Source organism: Anser anser, assembly GCF_964211835.1.
Source record: "Anser anser genome assembly, chromosome: 5".
Classification (NCBI taxonomy): Eukaryota; Metazoa; Chordata; class Aves; order Anseriformes; family Anatidae; genus Anser; species Anser anser.
The window spans coordinates 34604229-34623703 of NC_139725.1; the positions used below are offsets into that span (position 1 = coordinate 34604229).

Consider the following 19475-nt stretch of genomic DNA (forward strand, 5'->3'; position numbering starts at 1 on the left):
GTCCCAGGTTTGCTGGATGTTCTGTGTCCCAGGGAAGAGCTCCGTCCTGGTCATAGCAAAACAGCTGGGCAGAGAGGTGAATTTGCCTAGGAAGCTGCAATGAACCTTGACTGATGTCTTGTTTTTTGTTTTTTGTTTTTTGTTTTTTGTTTTTTGTTTTTGTTTTTGTTTTTTTCCTCAGGGAGACAAGCTCCAGTGAGACAACTGAATACTTGTAGCAGCTGCTGGACCTCAAGGCCTCATCTGTCTGATTGCAGGATTCCCTCCTCACCGAGCAACTGAGGGGACTTGGCAGGAGAGGACACTGCATTCAGACACTCCTAAACCGGCCTTGGGTTCAGCTCCTCCCCTTCCCCATGGCCCCCTTTGGTACTGATCTGTCTCTCTGAGGGGACTCGCAGGACTGCCAGAACCAGCAATAAATGTCTGGCAAAGTCCTGAGACGCCCTCTCCTCCTGGCCTTATCTTCTGCTTGAATGAGCACTACCCTATGGGTGTGGGCTCACCTTGGAGTGGAGGGAGGTCAGGGGGAGGCTCCCAAACTATTCAGCTCACTCCCCAAAGCCTCCAAGGGGGCTGTCCCCAGGCATGTACCCCTTGGCTACATCAGATGCACCTGAAGGAGAGAGAGAGAGAGAGTGCTGGATTTTCTGCCCTGCCTGAGGGACTTAGGAGTGGGTGATGCTGGGGCTAGAGAGATGACTCTGGAGAGTTTGAGCTCATTCCTTCCCCTCCATCTGTTAGTATACTTCTGCCTCTGTTGAGAGAAAAACTAGTTCTTCCTTGCTCTAGTTTTCTCTTGATGGATGTGCCTACATAACTTCCACGCCAACTATCTGCAAAGATCTGCACACAAACGGAGTGGGGGAGCCAGATCCCAGACTGAGATAAACCACCATGAAAATTTACTGGCAGCTTCTGGGCAGCCAGAGCTCTGAAACAGAGAACAATTTTCCCCCACAGCCCACTTCTCCCCACCCTCGGCACCCTTGCTTTGGCAGGGGTGGTATTTCCCTTTTTGTTCCCAGCTTGGGCCCCGCAGTGCAGTGCTAACCAGGTCAGTGGCTTTCCCACTTCCCGTTCTGCACACCCCCTTACTTTGAGGGCAGGTGCCAGAAATTCAGTCCCATAACCTGCTCCTTATCACAGCTCTCCATCCCCACTCCTGCTTCATGCCAAATGGGGTCTTCCTAGGAACCATCGACAAGAGCTCTGGAGGGCTGTCAGAGAGCCATCATTCCCCTCACATCCTCTGTGTGCCCAGCAATGTTGTGAAAGCCACTGAGGACGTGCTGGCATCTCTGGTGACGGGTACTTCTGTCAGCAAAGAGGTGGCATGTTGGAATTGGCCAGGGTAACCAAAGACTGTTTTAGACCTCCTCCTTCTCAGTGCTGGCACCAAAGGTACCAACCTCTTGCCATACCACCCTTCGGGCTAGACTTGCCAAGTTTGGTGCTGAAATGACCTCATCTCAAGGCTGTTCTGTTCTCTTTAGCACCCAGACATCCACTTCTGACCCTTCTTCCTCCCTTTCTCTGCTGAAAGGCTCAAGTGTCTCCCCACTCCGTTCGCTCAGCTGCTCTTTGCTGGAAGGACAATGTGGGACTTGAGTGCCTGAGATTTGGGACGCAGCAGATTGCCCCGTGTTTGTACACGGGAGTCCCTGTGTGCTCCGCCAGGTCTCACAGCAGACACCCCCTTGGCTTGTTTCTCTTCAAGCACCCTGGACTCGCTCCGCATTGTCCCAGCCTCCCCACCAGCCTCTCCCCTGGAGAGGAAGGATGGGACGGCTCTTACTCAAGGACTGGAAGAAGTGAGGGAAGGGCCCTCACATCCCTCTCTCTCCTCTCTTTTGAAAACTGCTTTTGCCCCCCCGAAGCCGTTTAGGACAAATTTGGACACAGCTAGCTGCCACCACACATGCTTGGCCAATGGGAGGGACGAGAAAAAGCCTTCAGCGCAGCTCCTCTCCTCTCAAGGTTCACACAGGACCCGCTGGTCACCACATCCCACTGCGTTCCCCGTCCTCTGCCCCAGTGCAAAGAACCACTGCCGGGTCCAAGCATACCCTCCTCCACCCCAACACGTCCACGTGCACGTCCCCGTGCCTCCCACTCACACCGTTGTACAGAGACCAAGAGCAGAACTCGTTTGTACATAATGAACCTTATTTTGTATTATTGCCGATCCCTTAAGATATTGTATTTTGGAGACTCTCAGATCCTATTTTCAGTATTGTATTTTATTAAGAATTAGTGCGGGCTTGGCATCTATGGACTTCCTTCTTGTTAGCAGCTCACTTTCCCCTTATACTCCAGTAGCTGCCTCTTCCCTCCAGTTTTTTGTTTTGTTTTGTTTTGTTTTGCTTTTCAAGCCACCTTTTCCTCTCCTCCTATCACTTGCTCTGCATTCGCTTAGAGAAGCAAAATAAAAATAAAATAAAAAGATGCAGCATCAATCCTGGGTTGTCGGATCCTTTCATTCAAGCATGGTTGTCACAGCAGCCCATGCGCACAGCTTCTCACCTCGTGCTCCCCGACTGTCCCGCTCGCTGGCTGCATGCAGAACTGGTTCAGCTCTGGGACCTCGTACTCAGCGTTTGGGCTAGAAGCAAACTTGCATGTTTTATTTCCTGCAGCACCACGAGGTCTTCTGCAGTTCTGGGCGTATCAGAACTGTTATGGCTCAGTTTCTTCTCCCTCTCCAAAATATTGCTAACGTGGAAGAGCATGGAAGAAAGTTCATGGGGTGCAGTGAGCTCTTCTGATGAAGGGTCTGTGCAGGGTCTGTACAACAAAAGGCATTGCTCGTAGCCCCGTGGCTCTGGTTCTATCCCAACCGAAAAAAAGGAAAAAGAAAAAAAGAAAGAAAAAGAAAAAAAGAAAAAGAAAAAGAAAAAGAAAAAGAAAAAGAAAAAGAAAAAGAAAAAGAAAAAGAAAAAGAAAAAGAAAAAGAAAAAGAAAAAGAAAAGGAAAAGGAAAAGGAAAAGGAAAAGGAAAAGAAAAGGAAAGGAAAAGGAAAAGGAAAAGGAAAAGGAAAAGGAAAAGGGAAAAGGAAAAGGAAAAGGAAAAGGAAAAGGAAAAGGAAAAGGAAAAGGAAAAGGAAAAGGAAAAGGAAGAGGAAAAGAAAAAGGGAAAGGAAAAAGGAAAAGGAAAAGGAAAAAGAAAAAGAAAAAGAAAAAGAAAAAGAAAAAGAAAAAGAAAAAGAAAAAGAAAAAGAAAAAGAAAAAGAAAAAGAAAAAGAAAAAAAGAAAAAGAAAAAGAAAAAGAAAAAGAAAAAGAAAAAGAAAAAGAAAAAGAAAAAGAAAAAGAAAAAGAAAAAGAAAAAGAAAAAGAAAAAGAAAAAGAAAAAGAAAAAGAAAAAGAAAAAGAAAAAGAAAAAGAAAAAGAAAAAGAAAAAGAAAAAGAAAAAGAAAAAGAAAAAGAAAAAGAAAAAGAAAAAGAAAAAGAAAAAGAAAAAGAAAAAGAAAAGGAAAAGGAAAAGGAAAAAAACCCCTTTAATCCTTCAGTTAACTAAAAGCAGAACAGCTGCACTTAGATCAGAACAGCTTGAGACCTGACTGCCTGTTAGCCTGCACCTCCAATAGTCCATTTACATCTGTGAAAACTGATTAGTTTTGTCATGATTTTGTGTGAAACACAAGGCAACGGGGGGTCTAGAAAATGAATCTTCGTTTTCTAGAGAGCTCCCACTGGGTTTGTTAGGCTCTGGGCATTGAAATGACTCCATCTCACAATCAGCACCTCCACAGCTGGAAGGGAGCCCAAGCAGGAGGCAGTGGGGCTTCAGAGATGCTCCAAGGCTCATTTTTAAGCACCTCGTCCAAAAGCAGCCTCCTGCCCGTGTCAGCGATGCGGAGCCACCTTCCTGCTGCGTGGCCAGGCTCTCCGTGCATCTGCCAGGCTTCATCCAAAGGGCTCCTGCCTGGCTCGCCCCTGTGAAACATCCCTGAGCTCTCGGGGCATTGCCTTCCAGGGAGAGCCTGGCTCGAGCCCTTCACTCGTGTTCTGAAATGCCAGGGGGAGGCTCTTAAAAGGATGATTTATCCGGCATCGTCCCTTTAAACACTGATGCAACCAGAGCTACCAGAATCCCCTCTGTCACAAATTTCCCTTCATCCAGACAAATCCTCTCAATTCTGCAGTCTACCAGATAGCTCTGAGCCTCTCAAAGCAGGCACATTAGGATCTTTTGATCCTCGCTGTGCCTCCCAAAACACAGCCAGCCAATCGCACCTACCAGTTTGGCTACAGCAAGTAATTAGAGCAGAATGAGGGAATTAGCAGAGCGAGGGGGCACCTTCTTTACAAGTCATCTCCAGCCTCACTCCGTTGCACTCACTCTGCTCCAAGCGCCCACGGCCAACCTCTGCCACCCCAGGCCGGGCTTTTTCCCTTCCAGGGTCGTGTTCCTAGCAAGGCTGCACGCTGTCAATACGTACAGGCCCTGCACAAAAGAGCACTGACAGAACACGGTCTTCCTTTTGCAGAGACGAGTTATTCCCAGCTGCTCTCTGTTACCAGGCCAACTTGGGAAAAAAAAAAAAAAAAGAAAAAAGAAAAAAAAAAAAAAGCATTGCCTTTGCAGCTCACCGCCGGGCCACCAGCGGTCCCTGGGAACATCGATTTGTTACAAGAGGACGTGAGCTATTAGAGCTTCCAGCAGAGCGTCCCCGCTCGCTCAGCGCAGCGTGTTCCCTCTGGGTGTCACTGCTCGGGGCTGTACCTGACCGTACCGCCCGTCCTCGTGCTGATCCCTCGTGGGACGTGCAGGCTTTGTTCCTGCTCTCGGGCAAGGAGCCCGAGCTTTCGGTTACCTTGCGGGGCGATCGCTCCTCCTCACACCCCCTGGTGCCAAGCACTTCCCGGCAATGGAGCTGGGGCCGTGAACCCGTGTGGATTTTCTGGCCTGGTGAAGGTTTCTCTTCCTGTGCCCGGCAGAGGAGACTGCGCCCTCACAGAGCTTTCCTCACTGCAGATGTTGCTGCCCAGGGAGTGCTCGCCCTGCCCGTGATGGGAGAAGCTGAAAGGAGGACGGGGTGTGTGTGGCAACACCGAGCTGTCCTTGCACTGTCCCACATGCCCACACTGAAGGATGGAAAGGGCAAAATCCCCTGCTCCCTGCTTCGCCTCCCGTAGAGGCTTCCCGTAGCACAGGAACGGCCCCGCAGGCAGGCCGTAGGCACTCGACAAGAGGCACTGCAGCTCCGGGGGTGCTGGGCATGTGTAATAAACCCCACAGGAAGACCCACATCCTGCACCCCTGGCTGGCCAGGCCGGGTGAGGGTGATGTGACACATGTAGGGGGACACCCAGGCTGTGAGCAGGAGGCACCAGGCACGGAGCTCACCCAGGTGCCTAGGAGACGGCTGGCCCCACAGCACAGCGTTGTGGGGGGGAACAACAAGTCACAACTGCATGGGTTCGGGGCCTGGGGGCTGTGGAGACGGCCCTGGAAAGCACACGGGTCCCTGGGGCAAGCGGGCGGCTGCCACAGACCCGAAGCACCGATGTGCCAGTGCCCAGCAGATGCGGGCTCGGTGCATGAACAGGGGGCAGAGCAAATCCAAACCAAGATGCCAGGCACATATGGGAGCCTTGCAGGGGTCTCTCAGCCCAGCTGGCGTGGCTGGGACCAGGGTCACAAAGTGTAGCCCAGGAGAGACAGACAACCCAGCTCTCCTGCTGGGTACCACTGCCCAAAGCCAGGAACCCTGTCCCCAGGTGGATCTTGCCTGCATCGGACAGCGACCCCGAGCAGCAGGCCCTTTTCTCTGCTGGGGCTGCAGTCCTGCAGGTTTTTGGGGTGCCTGCTGCGCACACCCGCTTGGGGCAAGCAGCCCCGGCAGGCTGGGCTGCGAGCGGTGAGGGGCGGCTGTCGTCCTCACCCTCCTCTGCCTCCCCGGCCCCCGAAGGGTTAAGTGCCAGTTTCCGAGTGTCTCTAAGGTGACACCACGCTCCTGTCGCTCCCCGCAGCCCCCCTCCCCACGCACACGCTCACGCTCGCTCGCTTTCTGCTTTGTCTTTTGAGGGCTGCTGCAGGATCGGTGCACAGGCACCTTCCTCGCTGCCAGCCTCTCCCTGCCTCTCCCGCTGCCGCAGGGGACGCCGAGGGACGCGCCTGGCCCTGGTCCCCGCAGCGGGCACCCCGGGCTCTCCTTCTCCCCTGGTCTCTCTCCTGAGACCCCTTTCCCCACCAGCATCGCACTCCGCTGCTGCCCTGGCACCTCCGAGCAGCGGCACCGACGTTGGCAGGTTTCTGTCCGCCGTTCCTCTGCTTCGCTGAGGCAGGGCAGGGAGACAGACGGAGGCTGAGCCCCTCAAACTGCTACCGAGAGGCCGGCAGATAGCACTGCAAAAAGTTGGACGGCGGCTCCGCTACTTTTCCCCTGAGATTTTGCTCCCCCCGGGGGAGCAAAGCCTCACCGGCATCCACCTGAGGCCCTGGGGAGACCGAGAAGAGCGGGGCTCCCTGCCTGGAGAAGCGTCTCGCCCCGGCATGGCAGAAGGTCCCGGGAGCTGGAGAGACCTCACGCCGGCCAGGGGTGACAGCGAGGGGGCCGGGGGGGCAGCGGCGAGCCCCCTGGGAGCGGCGGGCGCAGAGAGCAGCGGGCGAGAGCGAAGCTTGGGCCTCCGCGGCGTGGACCCGGCTTGGGAGGAGATGAGAGGGGCGGTGGCGGTGGCGGAGGTGGAGGAGCAGTTCCTGCACTTGGCCATCAGAAAGCAGGTGTCCTACAGGTAGGAGCCCCCGGGCTGGGCTGGGGCGGAGGGGTGCCGCGGGACCTGACCTGGCTTTCTCGCTCCATCGGGGTCAGGGCTGGCTCTTGAAGGTGGCCACTGGTAGCTTCCCACTAGAGACGTCCTGCATCGCCGTGCCGTGGTTGTTTCCAAGCAGACGAGCCCTGTAGGAGCCTCCTGGGGGTCTCCCTTCCCCTGCTGAACCATGCCATGAGCCCCAGCCGCAGACCCCAAGCGCTGCTCACCCCCGGCACCCTCTCCCACTGCCCTGTCCATGCATGGGGACAAGGGGACCTCCCAGCTGGGAGCAGGGATGTGGAGGTGAAGGGGATGAGGCTGAAAAGCCTCCGGGGGGCTCTTTGCAGCGAGAGGAGCATCTGCGCTGGCTCTCGGCGTGACCCTTCTGCTTGTGCCTCACCCAGCACGGCTGCAGCCCAGCAGAGCTGCTGCGGACGAAGTGTGCCCCTGGGCAGCGTGTCCTGCGGTGCTCACAAAGTGCCTGCTGCGGGGATTTGGGGGCCGCGGGGTGCAGAGCTGTGCTGGGAGGCAGGTTTCTTGTGCTTCGGGACACACTTGGTCACCTCCTGGCTTGGCTCCCAAGCGTGCAGCAGCCCTTCTCCCCCCTTGCAAGGGCTGCGGAGCAAACTGGGAGCGAATTGCTCTCTAATACTGCAGTAATGGGAACTAATGGGAAACCGAATTAGTGCCTGCAGAGCAGGAGGGGCCCCGGGCTGACTCATCCCAGGCACTTGTTATTCCTGCAGTGGGTGGCGAGCGGGAGCAGGGGCGGCAGAGCCCGTACCAAATTAGTGCCTGGCTGTGTGAGCTGGGGCTGTGGCAGCGCTCCTGGCCCCGGTTCGGTGCCCGGGACTGCTCCATGAGGCACCCAGCAGACCCGGGGGGTTTCTGCCCCGCTATGATGCCAAGGAAGAGAGATGGGTATGCCGAGCGCAGCAGCAGAGCAGGATTTTCTTCTCCTCGCTGTCTTCCTCCAGATGTGCGCGGTGCGCTCTGCGAACGGATTAGCCAGCTGCAATTATCCAGCCTCCCCAGGGGAGGAAGGGAACATATTGCAACCTAATTTGATCAGCCTGAATTCGCTCCAGAATTGTCCGGTATTGCAGGGGACTGTTTACATCCTGCTGCTCCCACCCCGGCCACCCCGCGCACGCGGCTCTGCTAATCCTCTCCGACCCGTGCTGCCCTTCCCCAAAACACTTCTGTCCTCCTGTCCCCCCACAGTGGGGGCTCCTTGAGGTGCTCCTGGGTGGAGGGCACCCACAGCTACCTGCTGCCCCATGCCAGGGAGGAGGCTGAGCTGCCGCCCCGACCATTCAGTTCAGGCAGCAGGGCAAAGGGAAGAGAAAACGGGAGAGGAAGTATCTGGAGGTGAAAATCTGCTTGTGCCACCCACACGGGGCTGGGAACAGCTGCTCCTGGTTCCTGTGCCAGGTGGGGGACAGGCGGTGGCAGAGCTGCTGCTGCCCAGAGCAGCTGGTGCCCAGAACTGGGCTGACCTGGCCCGGGGGGGGCGGCAGAAACCCCCTCACCACGGATCTGGAGGCACTTCCCAACCCCGTTTTGGAGTGTGGGGGCCCTGCTCCGAGGGCCATGGTCATCACCGGTGTGTCCTCAATGTCAGGCGAAGGTGGGAGGCCCCAGCTCTCCCGCTGCCAAGCTGCCTGCTCCTGCTGGGACTCATTAGTCATCACGAGGGGCAGGCGGCATTAGCCACTATATAAAGGGTTTGAAATGAGCAGAAATGATATTAAGCCTATGGAAATAACGTTCCTTCCAGAAATAGCTGCCGTGGTGTACGGAGGCGCCTTGGGCGGGTGGAACAGAGCTCAGCACTCAGGTTATATTTAGGGCTTTGAGTAGCAGTTCCGTGCCAAGCTTATTAATGATGCTGGCTTGTGCACCGGCTTTGCAGATTCTGGGACAATTTTTGCCTGGAGGGAGGTGCCTCTGCGGCGCCGGGAGGGCCCCGTGCTCCCTGTCACCGCTGCAAGCCCAGGACAAGTGCCGGGATCTGTGCCTCACTGCCAGCGCTGCTGGGCCAGGGAGCTTGGTCAGAGTCCCGTGTCACATCGGCTCCTGCTCCAGGTGTCCCCATGGCGGTGCGGCAGCGGGGCAGGAGCATCTCCAGCTCGCGGGGCGGGTACGGCCTGGGGCAGCTCCAGCCAGGCAGCTCCTTTGGCCTCAGGCAATGCCCAGCAGCACCCCGCAGCCCGGCACTTGCACAGCGCAGCAGCTCAGGGCTCTCTCTTATCTTTCTGTGTCGCTTTGGGGTGAGGCTTGCAGCACTGGCCTTCTGTCACCGGCGCTGCTCCCAGCAGCGCAGCCCGTGGGGGTGTTTACGCAGAAAGGAAACCGCAGCGCACAACACTCGCTGCACGGGCTACACGTATGGGGCAGGGAGCGTGCCGGGAGCCAGACCTCTGCTCTCGTGCTCCCAGCCCTGGCTCCTGCCACCTCGGTGGGGCAGCAGAGCCAGGCACAGGCACCCCGTGGCGGTCAGAAGAGGGGCTGCTGTGCCCCCTGTGTCCCCCAGCCCAGCCTCGGACCCCACGGAGCAAAGCAGGGTTGTGGGGTGCCCCAGCTGCGCTGCACGCGGGTGGATAGGATGCGCTAACACATCTCACAGGCTGTTCTGTGCCGGGGAGCTAAATATAACCCAGAGCAGAGCAGAGGGGCTTTGTAATGTAAATAGAAAGGGAGAGCGAGCTTGGTCACCCTGGGCAGGGCAGGGCAGGGGGGAGAGGAGGGTGGGCTTGTTCCAGCCACGGTGCAGGTACGTGATACGTTTCCCCAATGCTGACTTGCAGATGGACAGGTTGTCAGTCCCTGCGTGGGGACAGCAGAAATGGGGATTTCTGTGCACCCTGGGAGCTGAGAGTGCACAGCACCCTGATCCCAGCCGGGCAGCGCTGGGGCTGGGAGAACGCCTGGGCTGCAAGGGGAGAGGGGCAGCAAGGCTGCCTCCTTCCCGCAGCCTGAATCCTCTCTGCTGCCCTGTTAATCGCGTTAGCCTGGCTGTGCCGAGCAGCATAATCAAATTCCCATTCATCCCCACCAAGCCAAGCCTGCTCTGCCTTGACAGAGACATCCGTCTCTGCATCCCTCCGTGCAGCGGGGGGAGGAGGTGGCTGGCACCCCGGGCACGGCTGGGGGCACGCTGGCAGCGCTGGCTAACCCTGCAGAGCAGGCAGCTCCCCACAGACCTGTGTAGGGGGTGACAAGCAGCTGTAGGGCAGCCCCAGCCCCAGCCACGTGCCCTGCCTTACACCGGTCAGAGGCTGTGGGGGTGCTCCCGTCCCCCCCAGCAATGCTTCCCTGCCCTCTGGTCTCCTAACCACCACCAACAAGAACTGGACTTTTTTTTTTTTTTTCTGATTTTGCATGGAGGGAAGGACAAACAGGCACAGCGTGGGTCCTGGGGCAGGGAGGGACTTTGTGACCCCACGGCGGATTATCTGATTCCTTCCTGGGAACTGCAGATTTGCATGCGTACATATGCAAAGCGGCACGAGACAACAGGTTCGTGTGGGCAGAGTGGGACGGTGAGGGGCGAACAATGGGGGCCTGGGCTCCTGCACTGCTGCTCGCCAGGCATCTTCCTGCGCCCCAAATCCGCAAACAGGGGCTGGTGTTGCCTTCTCCAGCCCAGGCAGGGGCACAGCAGGTGGCTGCCTCCGTGGCCGGAGTGCTGTGACCACGTGCGGTGTGCTGCTCACCCAGTGCCACCAGCGTGCACCTGGGTACGGGGCTGGACGTTAACGCCGCAGGGCAGAGCGTGAGACGTTGAAAGGGAAATGTCTGCGGGCAGAGCGCGGACGCGACCAACCCCTCATCACATGCAAAGCGGCAGAGCCCACGAGCCACTTCGGTGATAGCTGCGGTGACAGAGCCGCTCCCCTCCCTCTGCGAGGTTTCTGAGCTGGAGCTGGGCGTTCGGGACCTGCCTTTTCCACCCCGTGCACGTTAACCGGTGAAGTGGGCTGTGCTCAGTTTCAGAGCTAGCTGAGCGAGATCAAGGCCTTTCAATTTTTTTTCTTTCCTTTTAACCCCTTCTGATGATGTAGTCTAAAAGAAGAACGTGCACCCCTTCAGAAATACCCTCCCCAGGAACTGGCTTTGCTCGGTTGCCTTTCCCAAGCTCCATGGAAGCTCTCCATGGACACCCTCCTGGTCTGAAGGTCTGCTGGAGGCAGAGCAGACCGAGCAGAGCCTGGCTGCAAAGAGCTGGGCTTTCTGCAGCGGGGGACATGCCAGGCCTCCGTGCTGCGCCCTGCAGTCCCGGCCCAGGCGACGGATTATGAACTGGAGGCAGCCTCTTCACCCTCTGGAGGCTGGGCCTTCACCTTTGGTGCCCGTACCTGCTTCACCCGGTTGCTTCCCCTCACCAGCACCCGGCGCAGGGCAAGCACGGACAGAGGACGTCCGGAGAGCCGCCGGCCGGCCGAGGCCTCGCGAGGCTCCTCCAGAGGAGAGCCGGCCCCAGGACACGGGCTGCGGGGGGAAGAGCGCGGCGCCGCAATGACAGCCGCCCTCGCACTTCCAGGAAGTGCAGAGAGAGGAACCAGGTGGAGGGTGCAAACAAAGCCGGGGCCCACGCCACCGCGACCAGGCGGCGGAGCCCTGCCAGGGACCTGCCCTCGGGATGACTCCGGAAAACAGCCGCCGGGGGAGGAAGAGCGAGAGTGAACCCTGGGCCGGCTGAGCAGCATCAGCTCGTGCTGCGGCAGATGTGGCGGCACCGCTCGTGGGACGTTCCCCAGAGCCCCGCGGGGGCCACCACCATGAGGTACCCGCCGAGACGGGGCACGCCGCCTGCTCGTGCTCCGGGGGGCTGAGTGCTGGCAGCCCGCGCTTTGGGGAGGGGGAAAGGTTCCTCTGGGCTCTCCTGGCTCCTCGCCTGCAGTCCCCTCCTCTTCTCCCGGTGCCGGGGCTGGGCGTGCGCAGCCTCGCCAGCGGAGATGCCGGCAGGCCGCATGCATGGGCTCTGCCGACGCGAGCCCATTGCCTTCCCCCCCGTGACCAGGGGTGATTTGAAGCCCCCGCCTGCACCCTGCATGCTCTCCCACGAGGGTTCCTGCTTGAGGGGCACCTGCCCGGCGTGGGGCCGAGGGCTCAGCACGTGCCGCACCGTGCTGGCAGCAGGGGCCCTGCCCTGGCAGCCCCCCAAGAGCCAGGTTTCGGTGCGGGCTCCGTGCCCTGCTCAACACAAGCTCCGTGGCTCATTTGCCATGCAAAGGAGCACCGAAGGCCGCCGCTCTCGCCACCTGGCACGGGAGGTGAAGGCGCCCCGCGGGCAGCACCCCGGCCTGCGGGCAGGGCCCCATCCCCGTCCCCGTGCCGTGCCGCAGGGCCAGCGCCAGCGGGCGAACAATGGGAGGACGCGGGAGGCTCCGGGCCTCTTCCCGAGCGCGGGGGCGGCGGCGGGGCTGACACTCGGCTTCCTGAGCCGGCAGCGAGCCGGGACGAGGGAGGGCCCCCGGGGCCTGGCGGGGCACCCGCTGCGGCTGACACCCGGCGGGGCGGCGGCGGGCGCCCGGTGCCCGGTGCCCGGAGCCCGGTGCCCGGTGCCCGGAGCCCGGTGTCCGGGCGGCGGCAGGGGGCGCTGGCGGCCCGGCTCGGCCCCCGGTACTTCCTGCCCGTCTCCGGGCCCGGCGGGGCGGGCGGCAGCGCCGCCTCCCTCCCTGCCTGCCTCCTCCCCTGCCTGCCGCCCGCCCCTCCCGTCCCCTCGCATGGAGCCGCGGCGCGGGGCGGCGGGCCGGTAGCGGCGGCGCCGAGCCCCCAGCCCGGCCATGGAGGCGGCCGGGCCCCCGCCGCCCGGCGGCTCGCCTTCCTCCTCCTCCTCCTCTTCCTCCGCCGCCGCCGGGGCTTCGGGCGGCGCCGAGCCCGAGCGGGGGCCGCCGCCGCCGGGCCGCCGGCACAGCAACAAGCGCTTCACCGGCCTCAAGCTCTTCGGGCGCAGGTGAGCAGCGGCCCGGGCACGGCTCCCGCTCCGCCCGCGGCGCCCCGGGGCCCGCTCGGGGCGGGGAAGGGGGCTCCGGGCAGCGGCTGCCCCGCGGAGCCCCGGGGGGCCCGGCTCTGCCCGGAGGTGGCCGCCACCGCCGAGGCTGGCACCTGTGGCGCGGGCGCTGCGGGAGGGCGACGCCCCGGGGTGCGCGGGGAGCCCCGGGGCGCACCCCGCTGAGGGTGCCCGAGTTGGGCAGCGGCTCCCGGGCTCTCCTGGAGGACCTCCCGGCAGCCTCCGGCAGCCTCCCGGGAGTTTTCGGCAGCCGCCTTCGTCCCTCCGTTGTGGCGCCGGGCCCCGGAGAGGTGCCGACCCAGAGCAGGCGGCTGGCGGAGGTGTGACGAAGCCGCCCAAGGGTGCGGGACGCAGCGTGGTGATGGAGGAAGATGAGTTTGCGTTTTTCTCCTTTTGAACTGTTGGCATGAATAATGGGAAGTTGGGAAGCGTTGCCCTCGCTGACCCCAGCCTCCTTCCTGGAGAAGTCAGAGCCTCGTGTCTGGAGGATTTGTTTCTGTACGCTCAGCGCCGCTTGTCCCCATCCCCATGCACGTGCTTCGTGCTCCAGCTATGATTTCGGCAGTCCTGCAACAGCGAGGACTGTGTGAGTCTGAACACATGGCTGTGTGAGTCCTGTGCTGCTCCCAAGGGGCTCAGGGACCTCGGCTGCCCTGCTCTGGGCTGGCTCACGCACCCTGACCAGGTGTCCTCAAGGTGCACGCCACGGCTTCCTCCCCGGGATCCTGATATTCACCTGATTTTCGGGATGCTCGACCCATGTAAGTGTAGGGGTGCCTGCACATCACACGTGTAAAAACTAGGTTAGTTCAGATATGAAGGGACCTCTGGAGGCCATCTAGTCCAACCTGCCCCAGCCGTCTTGGTGGCCGTCCGCTGACTTGCTGCAGCTTGTCAGCACCTTTTTGTACAGGGGGGGCAGAAGCACTAGGCAATGCTCCCAGCGTGATTTCACAGGTGCTATACAGAGGGGAAGGGTCCCGCTGCCAGCCTGCACAGCACACCGTGCGAAGCCACATGGGAGCTGGGACTGAAGGGTTTGCAAGGTCACTCCACCCCAGAGCGAGAGCTGCTTTCCTCTGCTCTGGTTTCAGAGCTATCGGCAGCGGCCACGTGGAGCTTCTTGCAGTTTCTGTCCTTTCCCCAGTATTACAAGGTGTCTCTGGCTCCCGGGGGTTCACGTGTCCCTGAGCAAGCCATTGTTTTTGAGTACAGCGGGGAAATTCTCCATGTGTGGATGGTTTGTGTGGTGCAGATGCGTGGAACGGGCAGGAAATGCGGACCTGGCCAGGCCAGCATGCCCCACAGAGTGCCTTGAGATGCCCCTGGAATTGTTCAGTGCTTGGATACATCTCTTGCTATTCTTCCACTGATGGAGGAACTTGGTTCCCCCTGGATGCTAAATACAGCACTCAGAGCTGTGAAAAGCTATAGGGGAGGAAGAAGAAATTCCCAAAGGCCGTGAGGAAGGAAGAAACCCCCGCACGCACCTGTGGGTGGAGAGAGTGGGCTGAAGGCATGGAGGAGAATTGGCTGGGAGCTGCTGAGAGCTGCCGAATTTGTGCCCACCTCAGTGGTAGAGCAGAAGGTGGCACCGAGTTCCACTTCGTCAGAGGGAAGTGCGGGGTAAGGTGCTTATTCTCCTTTGTTTTGGAGAAGTACAGTCAGTACTCATCTGGGAAATGCTTTCGAACAGCGATTGGTGAAGAAATTTGCACCCCCTTGGATTCTGGAGTTTAGCCAGAGTCTGTTTGGCCAGGAAAAAAGTGGAAAGGAAACTTTGCACGGGGAGATGAAGCCTTGCATCTGGAGAGCTCTGGCTGCAAGGAGAGAGATCTCCTGAGCTGGGCACATGCTGCTCGGCTCTTTGGTTCCTCTGAGACCGTCGGTTGCTCAGGCCAGTTGCAGTAACAGCAGGAGGCACACCTTCACAGACGGGGATCCAAGAAACAGGAGACTGCACCAGCACCAAATGCTTCTTGCCTCCTCTGACGCCCCCGGAGCCCATCTGTCCTCGGGGCTGGCACGCAGGGCTTCGTGGGCATCTCACTGCAGATGAATCCGGAGAGGTTTTTAAGCAGAAGAGGGGTGAGACCCCGAGTTCTCCCTGAAGCTGCGGCACATTAGCCTCCTGTGTGCTGCAAGCGGACTTATTTCTGTACCTTGTAATTGCCTTAAAGGAGGGTGGAGTAATTGGCTCCAGAGCTGACAGAGACAAGTGCACAATACGTGCATCCGGGCCACAGATGGGTAATTCTTTTAATTGGGCTGATAAAGAGATTGGAGCTGATCAGATAATAGGTGGTTAGGATTAAATTTCCTTCCTAGGTGCCCTGTTTCTTGAGGTGTAAGCGAACAGCGTGGTGTACCCCTTCCAGCTGTGAAGGGGAGGGAGTACCGTGCGAGTGCTGGGGGGACAACCCCTCTCCTGCTCTGCCTCGTGCTGGAGAGGCAAGCCACTCACGTGGGTTTCCCCGCAAGGTTTGGGACCCTCACCGTGTTCCCCTGCAGCGTGACGGAGAGGTCTGGCGCAGCGGGGCTGCCGGCAGCACAGCCCGCAGGCGCAGCACCGCGGGGAGGGGAGCGTGGGACTGCAGCTGAGAGCTGAAAGCCGGGGGGATGCGTGCCATCGCCGGGGAAGGTCTGTGGGTGGCACAGCGTGCGGGTAAACGGCACTCGAGAAACTGAGCTGAGCGCTCGCCTACACCTTTCTGGGACGGCGCTCATCTCTCTGCTCGATGCTGACGCCCGTGTGAAAGCCGGGGGAGAAGTGCCCGTGGGAGCTCTGGCTGCCCCCCTGCCTTCCCCCTGCCCACCCTGCTGGTGGCATCTCCGTGTCCCCTTGAACTCGCCAGCTCTTTGCTGCTGAGCTGCCTGAGCGGCGAGCCTGGACCCCAGAGCAGCGGCTGCGGGACCCGGGCTTTGTGTGTGCTTTCCCCTCGCGCAGCCGTGGGCTAAATCCCAGGTGCTGCGAGGGAAAACCGGGCGACTGTGGCAGCGGCGAGGTTGGTGAGCTTTAAAATCAGCACGCCGCCAGGGCCAGAGCAGAGCTTACCTCGGGACAGGCTTTTTCACCGAGCGCCTCGCTGCCAACTAGCTGTTGAGCAAGCGAGAGGATGCCTCCTCCTCCTCCGCACATGCAGATCTCGATCTGCCTGGGAAGCCTCCAGCTCCCCGCTCCTCCAGCCTCGTGCCGCTCGCAGGTGACGGGCGGGCGGGAGGCCCCGGCACCGCAGGAGTCCCCAAACGCTCCTCCTGCAGCACCTGCGGCACGTGTTGGTGGGCTGCGTTGGTGTGCCGCTGGTGGAGGCTGGCATCTCGCCGGCTCGCTCCCTCCTCGCAGCTGGCCACTCTCCGGCGCCAAGGCGAGCTCCAGCTGCCCTCCAGAGCGCAGTGTGCCAGAGCTGGAGAAGGCGGCAGGACCCCTAATCCCATTAGGAGCTGGAGTGTGCCTTCCGGGAAAGCGTGTTGTCTCATCGAGGGGCTGAGGGGTGGGGTGGACGGAGGACAGCGGGCCTGTAACTTCTGTAACTTAAATGTAACTTCCAGCTCCGCTCTCCTTGGAGCTCTGCTCTCTTTTTCCCGGGTGACCCCATGAGCTGAAGCTCACGAGTTAGCTCGCAGCCACGCTCTTGCTTGGTGCCACAAACGGGTGCCGATTTTGAGGTGCTGAGTTCAGAAGCGGAGCTAAGGCTGCGAACTGATGCTTGGGCTCCTTGATCCTCAGGATCGTAAACCCTCCTTTCCAGAGAGACTGGGGGCTGGCAGGAGGTGAGGTGCTTCTGCAAGAGGCTTTTTGATGTAGGGCTCGGATGCAGGACCTGCTTGGGGTCATGGGCAGGGTGTGGAAATACCGAAACCTGTCCTGCTGGTTCTGGAGCTGGCACCAGGCTCTGCGGGAATAAGTGCCTCTGTCTCGGTGATCCTGAGCCCGGGAGCTTTCCCCGGGCCAGCTCTCCAGCATTACAAAAGCACAGTCCCCTTTCCTCGTGTTTCTGTCGAAACTCGCCGGCATGGCAGCAGCTGCGGTCTCTCTCTGGGAACAGGAGAGGCTTTTCTCTCCTCCACGTCAGGGCGTTAGGCAGGTGGTGAAACTCCACCAGGGCACGCAACAAGGCCGCGCCGGCCAGGCGAGCTGCGTAAGGGGCGCGGAGCCCTCTGTCCTGCCTCAGGCCCGGGGCGCATCCAGCCTTGCTCTCCTGCAGCCCACGATTCAGGCATCGGTGCCTGGAGGGGATAACTTTGTAGTGAGCGGCCAGCCCTGTCCTCATCACGCAGGGGACGGGCGTTCCCTGCTCACGCAGAGGATGCCTTCTGGTATCCCAGACAGTGACGGGCCTCCTGCCTGCCGGGCAGGTCGTGCTGGCTGGGCTGGGCTCCTGGTTTCAGTTTCTGCCTCCGTGCCTGGGCACAGCCCACCCGAGCTTTGTCCATCTCGCGGCTTTCCCCAGTGAGCCAGGGCCTGGGGTGCTGAGCTGAGCACCTCTGGTCCCTGAGGAGCCCTCCTGACCTGGCGGGGGCCAGCAATAGCAGGGGACAGGGCAGGTACGTGGCACTGGGGTGGGGGAACGGCACCTGGCTCTTCGCCTCGCCCCGTCTCCCTCCCCGTGCTTGCTAGCTGCAGCTTTGTGGGGCAGGAGCAGTCTCGGGCTCCAAAATACGCTGTGGCTTTGCAGAAAGTCACGTGGACCCACTGGTTTTCTGTCCCAGGAAGTCAGAGAAGCTAACAAAAAGGCTCGTTGCAAAGGGTTTTCCCCTCGTTTTGGCGCAGCTCGGCTCCCACAGGAAACGTGGGTGCTGGTGCAGCCCGTCTCTCGCTTGTCGTTGGCAGCCCAGGTGTGGGTCTGGGGCAGAGTCCGTGGGGAGCCTCCTCCCTGCCTGCTTCCCAGCCCCTGGGCTCCCACCTGCAGTCCAGGCAGGGCTCGAAGGCATGGGGAGGACGGAAATTCACGGGGCAGGAGCATCCAAGCCTGACAGGGGCTGGTCCTGAGCTGCTGGCACAGCCCGCAGCCAGCCCGGCCTTGGAGAGAGGCAGCGGGGGCCGTGCAGCATCCATGTGCCGGCCCCTCCGTGCGAAAGTTCCCCCTCCATCAGATTATCCCTATCTCGTCCTGCCTCGCTGTCCCTGGCCCCGGCCGGGAGCCGCTCAGATTCAGCACTAAGCCTCTTACCGCAAAAAACCCGAGGTCACCACGCAAGGGAGCATCGCGTGGGGTGGGGTGCGCTGGCGGCGGGCGGCTGAAGTGTGGTGGGGGTGTTTTCCACAGGGATTTCGTGCCCGTTAGAGGCTGGCAGATGGGGAGATTAAGCAGCAGATCTGCTGGCGGGGTTCCTGTGTGCCTGCTGCGGTACGGAGGAGCTGGAGCCATCCCGTGGGCTGGGGATGGGGCGGCCGCTGGCGTAGGGGACAGCCTGGGGGAGGTGAGGTGGGGAGGCTGGGCTCCGTGTGGGGAATAGGGGGGTCCCTCCAGTGATGGATTCAGTGGTGTGGGAGGTTTTCTGAGGGCTGTTCGCCGAGGAGCGTGTCCTGCTGAAGGCGCACACCGCTCTGACCTCCTTAAAGCTGTGGCTGTTTCACATTTGGCTGCGAAGGGTGCACCACACAACCGAGATCAGAGCCGTGAGGCCAGGCAGAGCTCTGCAGCCACCACCGCTGCGGCTGTCTGCATGCCTGGCCCTGCTCAGCCGCTCCCCACGAAGGGGAAGGGGGACACGGAGCCGGCAGGGACAGGAGGTGCCTGGTCAGAGACCACCAGCAAGGGCCCCCTGGATCTTCTCATCACCCACCGGCCAGTTTTGCCGTCCCCTGGATGTCAGAGGAGGCAGAGGTGGTGGCAGAAGGGGTCAGAGGGGTCTGAAGAAAGTCCTGCCCCTCCGTGCTGGGTCACGAACTGCTTGGCCCCGGGCTGGTGGCAGCTCGGGGGCTCCCCGTGCTGCTCCCGGCACCTCCTGTCCCCGCCAGCAGGGCTCGCTGCCTGCGTGCAGGGGCTGCGGGTTTTGGAGCAGGCAAGCTGCCCTGCCCTGTTCAAACAATGCTCCTTCATGTGAGGTTCGTTGAGTGCCTTCATAATTCATCTGAAATTCAAATCCATGCCCGGGCCTGGCAGTCGAGGCAAAGGCTGCCAGGAGCCGGGCTGGTGCGGGGGCTGGAGAAGAGGAGGAGGAAGAGGAGGGAGGGAAGCACCTCCAGCCCTCCCGGTGCGAGCGGCGGTTCTTTGGCAGCGGGCTGTGGGTGGCCCTCGCCGTGTTTGTTTTGGCCCTGGGGTTGAGGTGACTCTGGACTGGGCTGGATTTTTTGCGTCCCAGCAGCCGGAGCGTGGTGCTTGGTGTTTGCTGGCTGACTGCAAGGCCTCCGGAGGCACGGTGCCTGCAAGATCCCCGTGGCTGGCAGCAGGGGAGGTGACACAGGTGCTGCCACCTCGGCTGCGGACCCCGAGGCTGTGGGGAGAGCGTGCAGGGAGGAGGAGGGATGGTGCCAGGGAAGCAAAGTCGCCGGGCGGCCGGAGGCGTTTATGGGGAGGGCTTGCTGACCACTCTCTTTGTGTCCCTAGAATCCACCTGCCCCACAAAGGTGTCTTCCCTTGTCTCCAGGGCAGCCAGCCCGGCCGATGGGGATCCAGGAGGATAAAGCACCGGCCGGCGGTGTATAAGTATGTGGCATTTTTATTGGCTTGCGCAGGCTGCGCAGTTCCAGCAGCTG

At 60.4% G+C, this 19475-nt stretch overlaps 2 protein-coding genes across 6 annotated transcripts in view; both read left to right on the forward strand.

Moving 5' to 3' along the window:
* CREB3L1 (cAMP responsive element binding protein 3 like 1) overlaps positions 1-2459 on the forward strand; it is a 45161-nt gene extending 42702 nt beyond the window's left edge. For all 3 annotated transcript variants that reach the window (XM_083837310.1, XM_083837309.1, XM_083837308.1), the window contains exon 12: positions 182-2459. In XM_083837310.1, the coding sequence (XP_083693436.1) occupies positions 182-218 (37 nt within the window). In that variant the 3' untranslated portion in view covers positions 219-2459. The remainder of the gene's footprint in view (positions 1-181) is intronic.
* Positions 2460-10324: 7865 nt separating this feature from the next.
* DGKZ (diacylglycerol kinase zeta) overlaps positions 10325-19475 on the forward strand; it is a 43892-nt gene continuing 34741 nt past the window's right edge. Inside the window, exons 1-2 of one of the 3 annotated variants that reach the window (XM_083837578.1) lie at positions 10325-11545; positions 19327-19425. In XM_083837578.1, coding sequence (XP_083693704.1) covers positions 11487-11545; positions 19327-19425 — 158 coding nt within the window. In that variant the 5' untranslated portion in view covers positions 10325-11486. Of the gene's footprint in view, positions 11546-12391; positions 12719-19326; positions 19426-19475 lie in introns of those variants that run through there. The other 2 variants (XM_083837576.1, XM_083837577.1) reach the window with 2 other exon arrangements.